At 38.4% G+C, this 15,469-nt stretch overlaps 1 protein-coding gene across 3 annotated transcripts in view; it reads right to left on the bottom strand.

The window, feature by feature from the left end:
* Positions 1-15,469, bottom strand: part of ranbp2 (RAN binding protein 2) — a 68,509-nt gene that overhangs the window by 32,379 nt on the left and 20,661 nt on the right. For 2 of the 3 annotated variants that reach the window (XM_059646614.1, XM_059646615.1), the window contains exons 14-20: positions 13,855-13,992; positions 13,622-13,771; positions 11,028-11,237; positions 8,979-9,062; positions 8,054-8,195; positions 6,411-6,505; positions 1,688-6,329 (exon numbers count right to left, since the gene is read on the bottom strand). In XM_059646614.1, the coding sequence (XP_059502597.1) occupies positions 1,688-6,329; positions 6,411-6,505; positions 8,054-8,195; positions 8,979-9,062; positions 11,028-11,237; positions 13,622-13,771; positions 13,855-13,992 (5,461 nt within the window). The remainder of the gene's footprint in view (positions 1-1,687; positions 6,330-6,410; positions 6,506-8,053; positions 8,196-8,978; positions 9,063-11,027; positions 11,238-13,621; positions 13,772-13,854; positions 13,993-15,469) is intronic. The other variant, XM_059646616.1, reaches the window with a different exon arrangement.

The raw sequence follows: 15,469 nt of genomic DNA, 5'->3' as shown, positions 1-15,469 counted from the left end.
CAGGAGGTTAAAGGAACAGAGATCTTGTCAGTTCTCTGCCAAGTGAGCGTAAAAAGATGCCTCCTGTTTGTCACATGTTCATGACTCTTGGGCAATCCCCAAACGATACATTTTTTACATTAAGTTCCAATAGCTTGCATCATTAACCTATTTATTGCTTAAGTTTATTTCGTCATCCAGTTTTTAGCTCGTTAATTCCAGGACAGATATCAATATATTACATCTAACTCAAAAGCAAAAATCATTGAAACACTGAGGTGGTTTTTGTGGCATTAACTGCAGACACTAAGAGATAGATCTTCAGGAGGCTTTTAATTATTAAAACAGCTTAGTGGAGGTGTTTAGGAACAGTATTTCAGAGTATACGGTAAAATGTGATAGTTTAGTTAGAGGAATATAGCGGTCATATTTCTTGTAAAGTAAGAAATTAACATGGATAGAAGAGCAAAGAGGTGCAAGAATTGATAAACCCAAGTTGGCACAGCCTGCAAGGTACTAGGGCTCACTGCAAACAATATTAAAAGGCACTATTAAATTTAAAATCTTGGTTAGATTGTTCTCATATCACTGCATGCAAGACTGGTCGACTTCCTAAACACACTGAAGTACTAAAAATAGTGAGATTTACAAAGATGATTGTTTGGCAGTACAGTGCAATAGTAGTGCTGAGGAAAAAAGAAATATGAAGTTTTTAAATCTTGCACTCAAGACAATTTGCAATAAATATTAAGCTTAGAGAAAACAAAATGCAAGTGTTCGTAACCAATTTATGATAGCTAGACTCTGTGTCACACTTGCACTTTACTTACATTAATACACATGGCCCTGTTCTTTGCAGACAAAGAATATATACAAACACTGCACCTGTTTCAACTCTGAAAAAGGTAACAGCCATTCACTGGTTCATTACTCGGGGTAATACCTTCAGAGTCAGAGTCAATGTCAATGTCAATCTGCCTGGTTTAAAATTTAAAAGTTTGACAGTCATCTATTGGATGCACTCCCCATGGCAAAGCTTCTAACAATTACAGCCCACTTGACAAACGATCAGCACTCTACTGTCAGTATAAACGCTGTCTCCCCTCTATGTTAGTATGTTGAGAGAATTGTCCTGATGAGTGCAAGATCAAAAGCTTCAAAAAAAATGTATCTTTTAAGCAACGTTTACTTACAAGGATATTACTGGTGTTGTGATGAAGGAAAAACTAGATGTCTCCAGTTTAAAAGACTAAGAGGAAACATGACAAATTTTTGAAGTTATGAAGGAGTTTGTTAGATAGACGCTGAGAAATTAATTCTACTTGTGACTAAGTCCAGAACAAGGAGGTATAAATGCAAAGTAGTCACAACTGAAAGAATCTGGGATGAATTTCTTTATAGTGTTAATACTAATGTTGTTGTCGTCATGAGAATTTACTGGAGTGGATAGTGTTGACGAGTAAAGCCTAGATGCAAAATGATAGAGAACAGCCCACAGAAACACTGGCAAGGTGGAAAATAAAAAAAGGTGCGCATGTGCGTGAGAGAGTTAGTACAAGTTGGAAGGGGGAAAGAGTGCAATCAGAAATGGCGTTAACAAAGAAAACAAAAAGGTGTGAAAGAGGTATAATGGCCTTCCTGTAGACATAATGGGCTAAAGCAAACAAGTATACTAAAACAACATCTTTGAAATGCTACAGCAACTTACCAGATTGTGGCATTTTAAATGCAGTGGGCCTGGGTGTATCCTTGGTTGCAAAAGCAGTTACAGCAGATTCTGTTGTGCTTGAAGGCAACAAGTTGCTTGTAGACTTCGATAGAGATGCAGCTGCTTTACGAAAATCAAATCCACCACTTGTTACCTCCTGCAATTTGTTCTTAATGACAGAGGAGGCAGGTTGTACTTGGTCCTTTAAAGCAGAATCAGCACTTTTGAAACTGAAACCAAACAAGGATCCAGTTGCTGAACCACCAAAAGTGAAAGGCCTCTCTTGCTCATTGCTGAAGATGGATTTCACAGAATCAGATCCAAATACAAATTTTGGCGAAGCCACAGAGGTATATGATGGTGCTTCTGTCAATAAAGTACTCGGTGACTTGGCGGCACTGTTTGGAGATGCAACACTTGAATGCGTTTGCTCTGTTGACTCCTTAATAGTTTCTTCGAGCAATGATATAGCAATTTTGCCACATGGAGATTCTCTTGGTGTATTCCCTCTTGAAGATAACGGTGTGACTAATGTCCCCTGCACTTGAGCTTTCTTAGCTTCTTCAAAGAGCTCCCTAAAAGAGGTAGCAATTTCTTGCTGTTTGAACCGTACAGCTAACTGTTCCATCTTTGCCACATCATCTGCAAAATCCATAACACTCCAAATAAAGGCTTTTTCCGTTCCTTTCATAGGCTCAATTCTTACCTCTGGTGTTAACCAGTGATTAGCACAAATTTTTAAAACCTGGTCACGTCTCATAACTATTCGAACTTTTTTAGAATCATAATTTTGTAAAATCTTCAAGTCTCCTATTCCTCTTTCTTTCCACTGACTCACTTCTTTGTCATATCGATAAAGTTTGGCTCGATGACAAAAGATAACCTGTTCATTTTCCTCTCCTGTCAATACATCAATTAAATCAGGCATCGGAATAACTGGCTCAAAATGCTGAGCATCCCTCTCCTCCTCTTGCCCAAAATCAGAATCTTCATCAGTACCTAGAGACAATCCACTGTGGTTCAGTTTAGGAGATTTCAGTGGACTCAAGCTTGGCTGGAAACTAAAGTTAAACCCAGTTGTTGAATCGCCAAAGCGGAAGAGGTTCTTCCTCACTGGACTGCTCGTATCAGGTGGCCCATAGGCAGTGTTAGATACACTTGTATCCAATGCCTCTTCACGCAGATCATAATTATCCCACTCCAGCGTGGGGCCGGTACTTTCTGAATGCGGTTTAATCACTAAACCAGAGGCATTGTTGGTTTCAGAAGCAGAACTCATTATTACATTCCCTTCATCATTCAACCTTCCTGAATCATCTTTCAAAAAATGTTTCAGGTCTTTTAAACCACTTTTCATTTCTTCAGCTTTCTGTATAAGCCGAGCTGTCCTACCATTGTCTAATAACTTATGAGGAGTCTGCAATGGAATATCTAGCAACAGTCTTTGGAATTCTTCAAATTTCTCTTTAAAATCTTCAGCCAATTCAGGAGTTTTAAACTTCGCTGCCAGTTGCTCTGGTTTGGCCTCACCATCCGAAAAGTCACTAGCTAACCACATCCATGCTCTATCAGAACCCATTAAGGGTTTGAGATTCATTGTGGTCGTGATCCAGTGATTTGCACATACTTTGAAAACTTGCTCGCGACGCATTAGTATCCGAAGGCGGCCGTTAGCTTTATTTTGAAGGACTTTGAGATTTCCAACACCACGTTCCTTCCACTGGCTGGTTTCTGCATCAAACCTAAATAGTTTAACTCTCTGTGAGTAAAGGACTGTTTCATCTTCTTCACCTGTAATGAGATCAACCTTCTCAGGCAGAGGAACAATTGGGTCAAAATGAATATTATCCCCTTCTTCAGTTTTATACAATTCATCATTTTCATTTTCTGCTGAAGGAGCTGTTGTAGTGTATGATGAAAATAGCTGCTGACCTACTCCTTCAAAACCTTTGAAATTAGGATCTTTATGGCCAAATTGAAATTCTTTATCTGCAGTTTTTGCAAGATCTGCAAAGGTAGCAATATTGGAGTTCTTGCCCAGAAAAAATTCTTCATTTTGACTTGATGTATTAGGTGCCTGATTTGTGTTTGCACCAGATTTTGAATTCATTCGCTCCCTCTCTCTTTGCTGTTCAGCAAAAGATTTTAAAAAGAGTGCAGCTGATCCTTCTTGTATTGGCTGGTTAACCTTATCAGTAGAGTCTTTGTTCGTATCAGGTAATCCAAATGCAAACCCACCACCTGTATTAGATGAAGAAAATGTAAATGCAGTGCTAGAAAATGGTCTCGAGGGTTGACATGATGATGCCCCAACTTTGAAAGCTGTTGAGCTGCTGTCGCTATGGCCAAATTTGAAGCCACTTGCAGGAAAATTAAGTTTAAATCCTGATTCGGGTGTATCAGATTTAGAATATGCACTGGCAAGACCAAATGGGGCAGCAGTTGAAACATCTGCAGTTTTACCGTCTGGGTTAAGTGTCTGACAGGCTACACATTTTGCTACATTTGGTTCATTTCTCACAAAACAAGTGGCGCAATCCCACTGTCCCTCCATTTTGGTGAACATTCCTCCAAACCCTCCCTGTGCAGGTGCACATGCTTTCTCACCATATCTGAAGGCTGACGCTGATTGGCTCGTGGATGTAACAACTGTAACACTGCCAGCAGGTCTGGGCACCTGGCAGGCTGCACATTTTGCCACATCTGGTTCATTTCTTACAAATGAAGTCTCACAATCCCACTGCCCCTCCTTTCTACTGAAACCAAATCCTTTTGGTGCTTTTGCAGACACAGAGTCAAGACCAAACTCAAAGGCAGTCACTGGCTGGTCGTACGACACACCAGAATCTTTACAAGATGGACCTAGTGCATGGCAGGACACACACTTCTGTGCAGTCGCTTCATTTCTGACACGACATGCAATGCAGTCCCATTGACCATCCACTTTTCCAAACAGTGCGCCAAAATTAGGTGTACTTTGCTTTGTAATATCTTTCTGAGCACTAAATGCAAAGGTTGTAGGTGCCTGAGTGGCGGAACTAATGCCATTCTTGCTACTGGAATTTGGTGTGTGGCAAGCTATACAATGAGACGAGACAGCTTCATTTTGAAGAAAACACGCATTACAATTCCAGTGGCCTTCCTTAGGAAATCTATCACCAAATCCTACTGTTTTAGTAAAAGCTGTAGTAATCTTCTCAGTCACTCCAACTTCACTTCCATTTTGCTCAGAGATTCGTGAAATGGAGGGAGAACTATCTTTTCCAGTAACAGTTCTAGGGTTTTGGCAAGCTGCACACGCAGAAGCAGCTGCAAAATTTCGTACAAGACATGAGCTGCAGTCCCATTCACCATCTTTCTTGACAAACTGAGCACCAAATCCAGATTGTTCAGTCGTTGATTTAATGGCACCTAATTGCACATCCACAGCCTTGATTTTGATTCCAGTTTTCTTTTCTTGACTAAGTAGGCTACTCGATTTTAACTTTTGATCTTTCACTAAGTTTTGTGCTTCTTCGAATTTGGTTTTGAATAACGCAGCCTCATCTGCAGTTTTAAATCGAACAGCAAGCTGCTCAGCTTTTGGCTTTTCATCAGAATAATCTAAAGCACACCATACCCATGATTTATCAGATCCTGCATTTGGCTTCAATTTCATATCTGCTGTTATGTAATGATTTGCACAGATTTTAAGAACTTGATCTCGTCGCATTAGGAGTCTGATTTTGCCAGATACCCTGTGTTGAAGTAACTTGACATAACCAATGCCCCGTTCCTTCCATTCTTTGGTCTCAGTGTCAAAACGGAAGAGCTTAGCTCTGTTGGAAAACAGCACTTCTTCGTCTTCTTCTCCAGTTTTCACATCTACTTTGTCTGGAAGTGGTATAACAGGGTCAAAGTGTGGACCATCTTCTTCAGGAACACTGTCCCCATCACTCTCCCTACCTTTGTCTTCTGCATTCATTCCAAATGTCTGATTACTCAAAATGTTGTTGAATGAATTTTTATTTTGCTTTTGAACTGAAGAGTCATCAAATGAACCCTGCCCTCTTAGGGAAAAGAAGTTTCCTCGACTTGGTATTGCTTCTTGCGTAAACATGTGACCTACAATTTGGTCACTTTTTATACATCTACCTGCAGTTAAAATTCCCAGAAGACTATCACTGGCAGATGAAGGTGGTGTCTGAGTCTTCAGCTGGGGCGATGAAAATGTAAAATCCCCCTCATTATTCTTGAAATTAGAGTTAAATTTGAATGTTGTTGCTGGTGTGGAATGCATTAGGGCAGTACCCAAGGAAGCTTTTGTAGTTTCATGCTGCATTTGTTGGTTCAGTTTTCCAAACTCTAACCCCTTCATCTCTGTAGGCTTTGACATCTGAACTCCCACTGATGGTTTAGTGAAATAACCAGGCTCTGGCAATGGTGGGTTTGTGTTGGTCTGTGGAACACCATGATTGTAGTAGTCTTCACCAAATGGGGAAAGCAATCCTGTTGCAGGTGATTCAAAACGTAACTGTGTTCCATACATGTCCTGTGAATACATACAAGGCGCGTTGTTCTGAACAGGTGGTGTGCGAGTCTGCTGTTGATAGCCATACATCGACTGTTGTGGCGGAATCCGACCAATTCCATAGGTAGGAGGCTGGTTTAAGGAAAATAACTAAAATTATTAGACTGTCAACAGATAAGTATTCCAAATACAAGAGATCATGTTATTAGGTACCTTGGTTGGAGTCACATTGGTTGCTGTTCCAAGAAGATATTGGGAGTTATATGCTGGGGATTGATTGTAGAACACAGAAGGTCCTGAGGTAGAAACTAAGAGTTTATACATTAGTTCATGTTCTTTACATACATATCTCATTGGATATTAACAGAATAGCCAGTGTTCATTTGAGTAGGAAAACAAAAACTATTTTTAAACAGCTTAATACAAACGGCACTCGAATAAGCTGTATTTGATGCTTGCCTGAGCCAAAATTGCTATTTTCAAGGGATCACTTTAGCCAAAGCAAGCTTGAACCCCATTGCTCATAACAATTTGGCACCTTAGCTTAGTAACTTCACAAGTATTTTTAATCACTATTACTACTTTAGCATTAATTCTTCATATCCTCCTCTCAGATCAGCTACATGACCAAAACTTGAGATTGTGAACTGACATGGCACATTTATTTAGAATCAGTATTTTGATTTAAAATCTGCAACATACTCAAATGGGAAGAGTGCACATAAACCAATTAGAATTTAGTGTGATAGGATTAAAATGATACCCTATCTCCAACTTAAATGGTCAACACTTAGCCAAATTAGAATGCATACTGTTTCACATCCACACATGCAGCTGAACAAGAGGCTGCATTTGGCTGTAATAGCAGATTATGGGAAAAGGTAACTTCCTTGCTATTTTGTGCATTAAAAACAAGGTAACTGACTGTTGATCTTTATTCCTGACAAAGACTGAAAACTGGATGTATACTTGCTAATTATTTTAATGACACAAAGAAACAGAGGAAATTAAGCTTTGAATACAAGATGTTTTAAAGAAATACAGATAGGTTACTTAAGTGGGCAAACACTTGGCAGATGGAATAGATTGTACAAAAATAAGAACTTATCTATTGTGACAGCAAGGTGGAAAAGCAGCATATTAAAATGCAGAGCAAGTGTAGAACTGAAAAGTGGAGAGCAATCTCAATACACTCAAACTTGAGTCAGTATGCAAATTCAGCCAGTGATCAGGGAGGCAAATTAAACATTATATTGCATTTTACTTGGAATAAATGGCAAAGTAGGGATGTTCGGTGATTTAGTTTTCCTCTTGTAAAAGAAAAAAAAAAGAGAAGCAATTTAGAGACAGTTCATTCAACTAACACCTGGGATGTGGATTTTTATCTTGAGGGGGTGTCAACATTCACCGGAGTGAATAAGAAAGAGACATGATCTTATTGATACTGAGGGGACTGGACATGGTGGATGCTGAAAGTATATTTCCCCTTGTGGGAGAAAATAAACCAAAGGGACAGAGTTTAAAAAATAAGGGACCTTCCATTTAAGATAGAGTTGAAGCAGCATGTTTCCTCTCTGGGGGTCATGAGGCTTTGGAACAGCCTTCTTCAAACAGCAAGCAAGGCAGAATCATTGAATACATTTAAAGCAGAATAGGCTGATTCATGACTAAATAAAGTAGTCAAAGATTATTAGGACTAGGTAAGAAACTGCAGTTGAAGTTAATATTATCAGCTGTGATTTCATTGAATGACAGAGCAGGTTCACAAGTCTGAAATGGCCTCATTCTGTTCATATTGCACACATTCGTGTGTTTTACCCTTCAGCAAATTTTGCAGATGAATGTATTCAACTTACCTGTTAAAGGTGCTCCCTGAAAATTGTGCGCACCCTGGTAACCTTCTGCATGGTTATCTGCACCATAACTATCTGTGCGCCATCGAGGATGTGGTGATTCAGTTGTATTTGAATTATTTAGCTTGAGTTCACGTACCTCATCCTGCAGAATTATAAAAACTCATTGAGTACAACTTCACTTTAAATAAACGGATGTATTTAATAAAGTGTAGAAGTTAAAACAACATGGACATGAACCTTGATATTCAAGCTATTTGAAACTGCATTTTACAAAAGAAAATAGTGGAACTAAAACTGCAAGCATTGCTTTTTTGGGGAAAACATTCGCACTGAAGGACACATGAAAAAAGTTATTAGGGAACACACGCATGCACCCGCCTACAGTGAATGCAGGTTCAAATATAATTCAAATTCTTCATAACAAGATCTAACAGGATATCACAACTGAATTCACACTGAATGAGAAATTTGTGCCTCCCTACCCTTGCCCCTACCGCCCAACATAGGACATCTGAATTAGTGACGTTTATTGAGATAAATCATAACGAATTTCAGTATGTTCTCTTATTATAGCAAACAGAATTGACTGGTCTTTCTAATTAAGACTATTATGCATAGAAATCTTATCAGATTTTATGCTTAACAGATAATTTCATCTAAGTAGCTTAGCACATTAAATGGATTATTAAATTCACTGCTACTTCATATATTTGTTAATTATGTTAGCCTACATAAGACTATTGTAACTTACTTGATGGAAACTGGATATAGAACAACCTACCACAACTGGTAAAAAATCACAGATATTTAGGCTGCAAGAGGTGTATAAGTAGCTATAATAGAATCATAAAAAGGGCCAAAATATACATAATTTCACCAGTTTTCCATAACTACACAAAATTTCTATACTTATAAATATACGGACCTTCAGCTGTTCTACTTGCTGGCAAAGCATCTGCAATAAATGTTTCTGATCTTCAGCCCAGCGAGGTGGAGTCTTTGGAGACCACTGAAGACAGAACAAGGATTAAGGTTTATATCCATTTATTAAAAAACAACTGAGTAAAATTTGCAGAATAGAATAGTTTTGACACTCCCCACAACTTCTAATCTGTGAAATTAAATCATCCTGCCCTTAGACTTTTCCAAGTTTAGGGAGCTGTGAGTATCTATCATATTAATATCAGTGTAGTCATTCAACCTCTTGGTCATTCAAAACAAAGCATCAAGAATTTAGCTTTCAGTTGATCTTACACATATAATGATTTTGACATTTTCAATCACAAACTACATATTTCATTTATTTAAAAGGCACTCTCTGAAGAAAACAATTAAGTGCACTGATCTGGGAACTCTTGATAGAGCACATGACATGAAACAAAGAAACAAGTAGAAGAGAGGGGAACGAATATTTTTCAACAACATTGCATGTCTTGACAGGGATCGTACAAACTTATACTATGTTTTGGCGAGAGACTTGTTTGTTTAAAACAGACAATGTTTAACATTTCAGGTAGTTACTGAAGCACAGACTTTTAGTTTTGAACTAACAACAACTCACTGCAATGTTAGAATGTTAAGACAACACACAATCATCCCTTCTTCTCCAACATCCAGAAGTAACGAGATAAATACACTTAGACAAACTGCTGTTGAACACCCAATAGAGGACAAATAGCAAATGCCGTCAGGACAAATCCCATTATCTTTTCCTGCATCTCTCCTCAAAAGTGACACCATGGGTCAGCAATTCACATTAAAAACCGTCTCTCTTTCAAGGGATTCCAATTCTTTACTTTTTCAGGTATAATTTTAGAATGTCTTGCGAGGTTGCTCAGTTGCAGGCTACTTCAAATTTGATCTCTTCCAGAGACCATGTTCCACTAAATTTCCTAAGCTGCCCTTCAACACTTAATTCATTGGCATAATTTCAGTTCCTCCCAATACTAGTTTCACTAAGCTAACGTAACCCATTAGTCTCTCAGAACTCCAAATCTCTCATCTGCACTAAGCAATTAGCATGCGTGGGCTTTCTTTGTCTCCAATGCATTAAACTGAACAGTTATGGTTCTCAGGTTTTCCTCCAAGTCTCCAACGATCCGAGTGGTTCTCATTGTTTCTTCTAAGCTCTAAACGTAACTTCAAACTGTACATAGTTCTGAAGTGGGGGGGGGGGGGGGGGGGGGGGGGTGTCCACTGGACCCGTAACATTAACTATGCTTTCTCTCCACGGATACTATCAGATCTGCTAAGTTTTGTCCTGCAATTTTTATTTCATTTCCAGCATCCACATTTCTTTGTTTTATAACCCAAGCGGCACCTGGCAGTTTCCAGGGCTTCTTTGAGTCTGAACTTTTCTAGTCAGTAAATTATCCAATTGTCTTTTAAAGGTGCAGTTTTAACGTTTAAAAGACATTTGCACAAGTTCATCAACAGGAAAGATTTGGAAGAACATGGGCCAAGAGCAGGCAAGTGGGACTAGTTTAGTTTGGGAATATGGTCAGTGTAGATTGGCTGGGCGGAAGGGTCTGTTTCCATGCTGAATGACTCTTTGATTCTATAATTGCTCTGCTACAGCAGCGCTTATTTGGAATGAAGCCTCTCCTCCTTGCTGCCAACCACCTATCTCATGTCTCACCCATCACATGGCTTGCCATTTATGCCCATCCTAGGTCTGATTTTCATGCTAGTCAGTCCCATTAGTTTCCGTTTGCCATCTCCACAACCCACAGATGGCCAGGATAGCATTGTCCTTTAAAGTAAAAAAAAGGAAAAATGGGGCTAACATGGACAGACTCAGCTTGTCGTACAAATTGGGACACAGCTTGCTGGTGAAGATTGTTCTCAATCTTCACCAAAGCAGCTCATGGAGAATTAGGCAAATTTACATTTTGTAACATCACCACTCCAAAATGCACTACAGTATACTACACTACCTTCTGTACACAAAATAATTTGTAACCATTAAATTGACCTTGTAGCTCTTGGTTGGTGATGGAGTAAGCTTTGTTGGAGATGGGGTCGAGTGTTTAACTTGTAATGACTCCATAGAAGTGCCATTGTCAGCTGTCTGAGAACTGTCATTTATTTCTTCCCCATGGTCAAGTACATCTCCATTATATTCTTGAAGATGTTGATTTACCAACTCCAGCATTTCTTTCACTGTACCTATTGATACAGGCAACTAGTAGGAAAAAAAAATGTAAACTTTTAGTTGAAACCATAGTAAGAGAGGTTGTTTAACCATAGAAATTACAGACTGTTTCAAAACTGAAGATGGGCATTAAACAGTGCCTATTTCTAAATGTATCAGAGATAATAGGGACTGCAGATGCCAGAGAATCCGAGATAACAAGGTGTAGAGCTGGATGAACACAGCAGACCAAGCAGCATCACAGGAGCAGGAAGGCTGACATTTTGGGCCTAGATTTTCTGAAGGAGGGTTTAGGCCCAAAACGTCAGCCTTCCTGCTCCTATGATGCTGCTTGGCCTGCTGTGTTCATCCAGCTCTACACCTTGCTATCCCCTATTTCTAAATGACAGCTTTCTCCAAATGCTCACTTGAGAAAGGGAGCCGTATTACCCAACCTGAAGAAACTTCACCTCCTTTAAGCAACTGACAGAAGTACAAACAAAAAAAAAGACAAATCAATGACTTCAACGTATAACTTATGCAGCCTGCTGCCACAGGCGACTTGAACGTAGTCCTATGAGCAACAACTGAGGTGATGGATATTTTGTGGCAACGGCAGGAATACTGAAAGCAGTCTTCAGTCTTTGTGAAATAGTCTACAGGTGAACAGGAAGATCTGGCCTCAGTTCAATGTCTCAAGTACTTTTGGGCATCAAGCGTAAATAACAATTTCATCTCCTCTTTACCAAACAGTAAGCATTCAAAGTTTTAGCCAAACAGCAATTAGTCAGGAGGCTCCAGAAAGTATTTGATGAATTTCAAGGAGAAACAACTGAAGTTAAAGTGAAAGTTAAAGTAAACAACTGAAGAAAACTATTGACTTGGTTGTGAAATTTGTCGACTGGAAGGAGATTAGATAGGTATGGTTGACATAGCTAATTGGCAGGTTATTGTGTGGTGCAAGAATCCATGTTGAAGCCTCAACTAATCACAATGTTTATTCATGGTTTCCTAACATTTCCCTTAGAGGATGGGAGAGAAAATCACATATTCCCACTCAGCAATTGTCACAAAGTCAGCAGCTTAAGCAGTGTGGCTTGAAGCATTACATTTTTTAAAAGACTAATAGATTAACCAAATGAACAAACCGACTGCAAATATAATATCATTCACCTGGAGCCCAAACAAATGTTAGAACATTGTACTTCGGCTGAAAAAAAAAGAGACATGGAGTTCCAGGAGGCAAGCAATTGACTTTTTCTTTAGGGGAATGCATGGGCACGTGGTGCAACCATGCAGCTCCTTTATTTTTTGTGTCTGTGCACACAAAGCAAGTTAGGACAAGCAAATTCTGTGCAGGCTGCAGAGAAGCTTTAGGGTTTCTGCACAATTGATCAGGCAAGAAGTAAAAAAGAAAAATCAAAAAGGCAAATACAATCTTCGTTGATCTATTTAGAAGGTTGGAATATAGCAGGTAGAAATAAACTCTTCAGAATTATAGTCCGACCACACCTATACTGCTATAACAGTTCTGGTTTTTGGAGTGCAGGGAAGATAAAGCAGACGATATCTGGATTTCAAGGTGAAATTACGAGGGGACCAGACAAGCTGCAGCTGTAGTATTTAGAAATTTATTGGGGGAAAGATTTGATTCAATTTCAAAATATTAAAAGGGGAACAGATTATTTTTGCTGTTTGAGGGGTCTCAAAGGTAGAAGCCAGATCTTTCAGGAATGGATCAGGAAACATTTCTACACAGAGAAAAGAAGTTTGGAATAATCTTCTCAAATTTCAGTTGCTAATTTTACATTGAAGATTAATTTTTTTGGTTCACTATTGGTATGCAGGGATATGGGACAAAAGCCAACAAAAAGCTTACTTCACTAATCAGCCATATGATCTCATTAAGAAAGCAACTGGCTCAAGGAGCTAAATGGGCTACCATGGTTCTAAGCGCTTGGAGGTCACTGCCCATCATTCAGTAGGTCATTCACTGTGTTGCCAGATCTTAAAGTAATATATTTGAAGGAGTCACTGAACAGGGAAAGTAGTAGACTTAACAGATTTTTATTACTTTAACTACAGCACAGAGATCAATTTTAACAATTTCTTCAGTACAAAGTGATGATCTTCTAGACAAGCCGAGAATTTTTTTTATACTGCTCAACTTTTCACTGGATAAATATTTTAAGAGCTACAGAATCAAAAATTAATGTTAAACCTGCATGATATGACAAATGATTAATAAAGTCTAGAACTAAATTCTAATTGGTCATTGTTTTACCCAAAAAGGTTTAGCAATTTTTCTGTCAAATTCATCTGAATTTGTTTCTAAATACTGTAATTTCTTGCTTCAAATAACCTTGATTTCATTCACAATAGGTGGCTATAAAAGCATCTTTCACTTTACTGTCTATTAATTCATTGGTACTTACACTGTGAATAGCTGCAATGTTTGATTCAGCTTCATTCAAGACCTTTCTGAGATATTCTTTACTGCTGAGTAAACAATTTTTACATTGTTCTTGCTCATCAGAAGCCATTTCATTGCTATTTTCATATTCTTCCGATCTCCTGTGAAATATCTAAAACCAGTTAAAACAAAGTTACATTAATCTCTTGAACAAATCTGCCAGTGTTAAAAAAAGACACCTCAGCAGTAACTTACCAAAGCAAGATTCCAATGTGCGACAATATTATTGATAGATTCAAAAGCAGCAATTGCCTCGTCAATTTTTCCATCAACTACATCAAGCGTAGCAAAAGCGATTTCCACTTCCTTTTCATAATCCTCAACTTCAGTAACCTAAAATAAATGGACATCTTCATACATTTACGGTTTAGGTATCTGAATATGTACTATGAATTGTCAAACAAGCCCACTGTACATTGCACATTGGAGCATTTGCACAGGAGACAATTAAGAGCTGCAGAAAATCCAGCTGAAATAATCTATATGCATTCACAGCAAAACCATGTTTTCCCTAGAAGTATTAGAAATTATAACATGTAATATTTTGCTCTGTGGTTTAACATTTCATGCATAATTACCCTTTCTTGCTGAAATACCAAAGTATTCATTTTGATATTTGTGGTAAAATTGAGTCACACAGAATGTAAAGCACATGTAAAATTCAAGTATCCCATGTCATAGAAACCTATTGAAAGCAAACTAGTCTTTTGCTCTTCATTTCCCCTTTCCCTCTTTTAATAACAATGTTTTGTATTTGCAAACTGACTATCTGGTGAGACCATTACAGAAAAGAGGGAATTTTGGAAAATTACAGCCAGCGCAGCTGCAAGCCTTGCAGCCATGACTTTCATGACCAATGGGTGTAAGCCAGGGCTTCACAAATTCTTCCCCACTATGACCACATTTCAAGGTTTAAAAATTGTGATCCTTCAGTGAGAACTGAGAAAATAGGAGACATTAGGGCACAGCTTTTAAACATAGTTAGAGCTCCACAGTGGAAAATGCCACCTCAAAAACATGGGACCCCAAAATTTTAGATCAAAATCCACTTGGATTACCCAAAGTATAAACCATCAGATAGCATTGAGTTTAAGTTTGTAGCCCCTTAGATTTCTCCAATACTGTTCTCTGTCAATGCTAATTACTTTAATTTTCTCACTCATTAGTCTCTAAGTTACCTGCTTTTCTGATATTTAGGTTGCCTCTTATGAAGAGCAGCACAATATATTTGTCCAACATCTCCATACTTGCCTCAGTCCCAATGATAATTCATCTTCCCTGTTTCAAAAAGACTAGTATATATTTGCATTCTTTTCAACATACTTCCAAAAACTGTTAATTTGCTTATATGTTCCTGGCTAATTTACATATGCTCTATTTCTCCCTCTTTCAATGTAACTCCATAGCTCTGATAGCAAACAATCACCATAATACACAAATGATCTGAATTTGAGTACTTTGTTTCAAATGCAAGACCATGTGTATGTATTTTAAAAGGTGAAAGCACATGAGGTGAATGAACGATATACTAAATTCCAATTTAATTGCACTGGATGATGGGACATAACCAAACCAGCCAAATTGCAGGAAGAATGTTGAGAATAGCATAGAAGACAGTTATTTAGCTCGCATTTTTCATCTCACATCTCCAATTCCTGCTAATTCTAAATCCCTCGGCCTTTCCACCTCCTTTCATAAGGCTTCAAAAGGTTTCCACCAATTTTTCAACTGAACTTTCCCAAACCCCACACTAAGATAAATTTTTGCTGTCCTTGTAGAGTTTCGCCAATGATTGCAAATTTATGATCTT

Source organism: Stegostoma tigrinum, chromosome 6, assembly GCF_030684315.1.
Source record: "Stegostoma tigrinum isolate sSteTig4 chromosome 6, sSteTig4.hap1, whole genome shotgun sequence".
Taxonomy (NCBI): Eukaryota; Metazoa; Chordata; class Chondrichthyes; order Orectolobiformes; family Stegostomatidae; genus Stegostoma; species Stegostoma tigrinum.
Note: the sequence above shows the minus strand (reverse complement) of the source record. Positions and strands in the feature narration are given on the sequence as shown.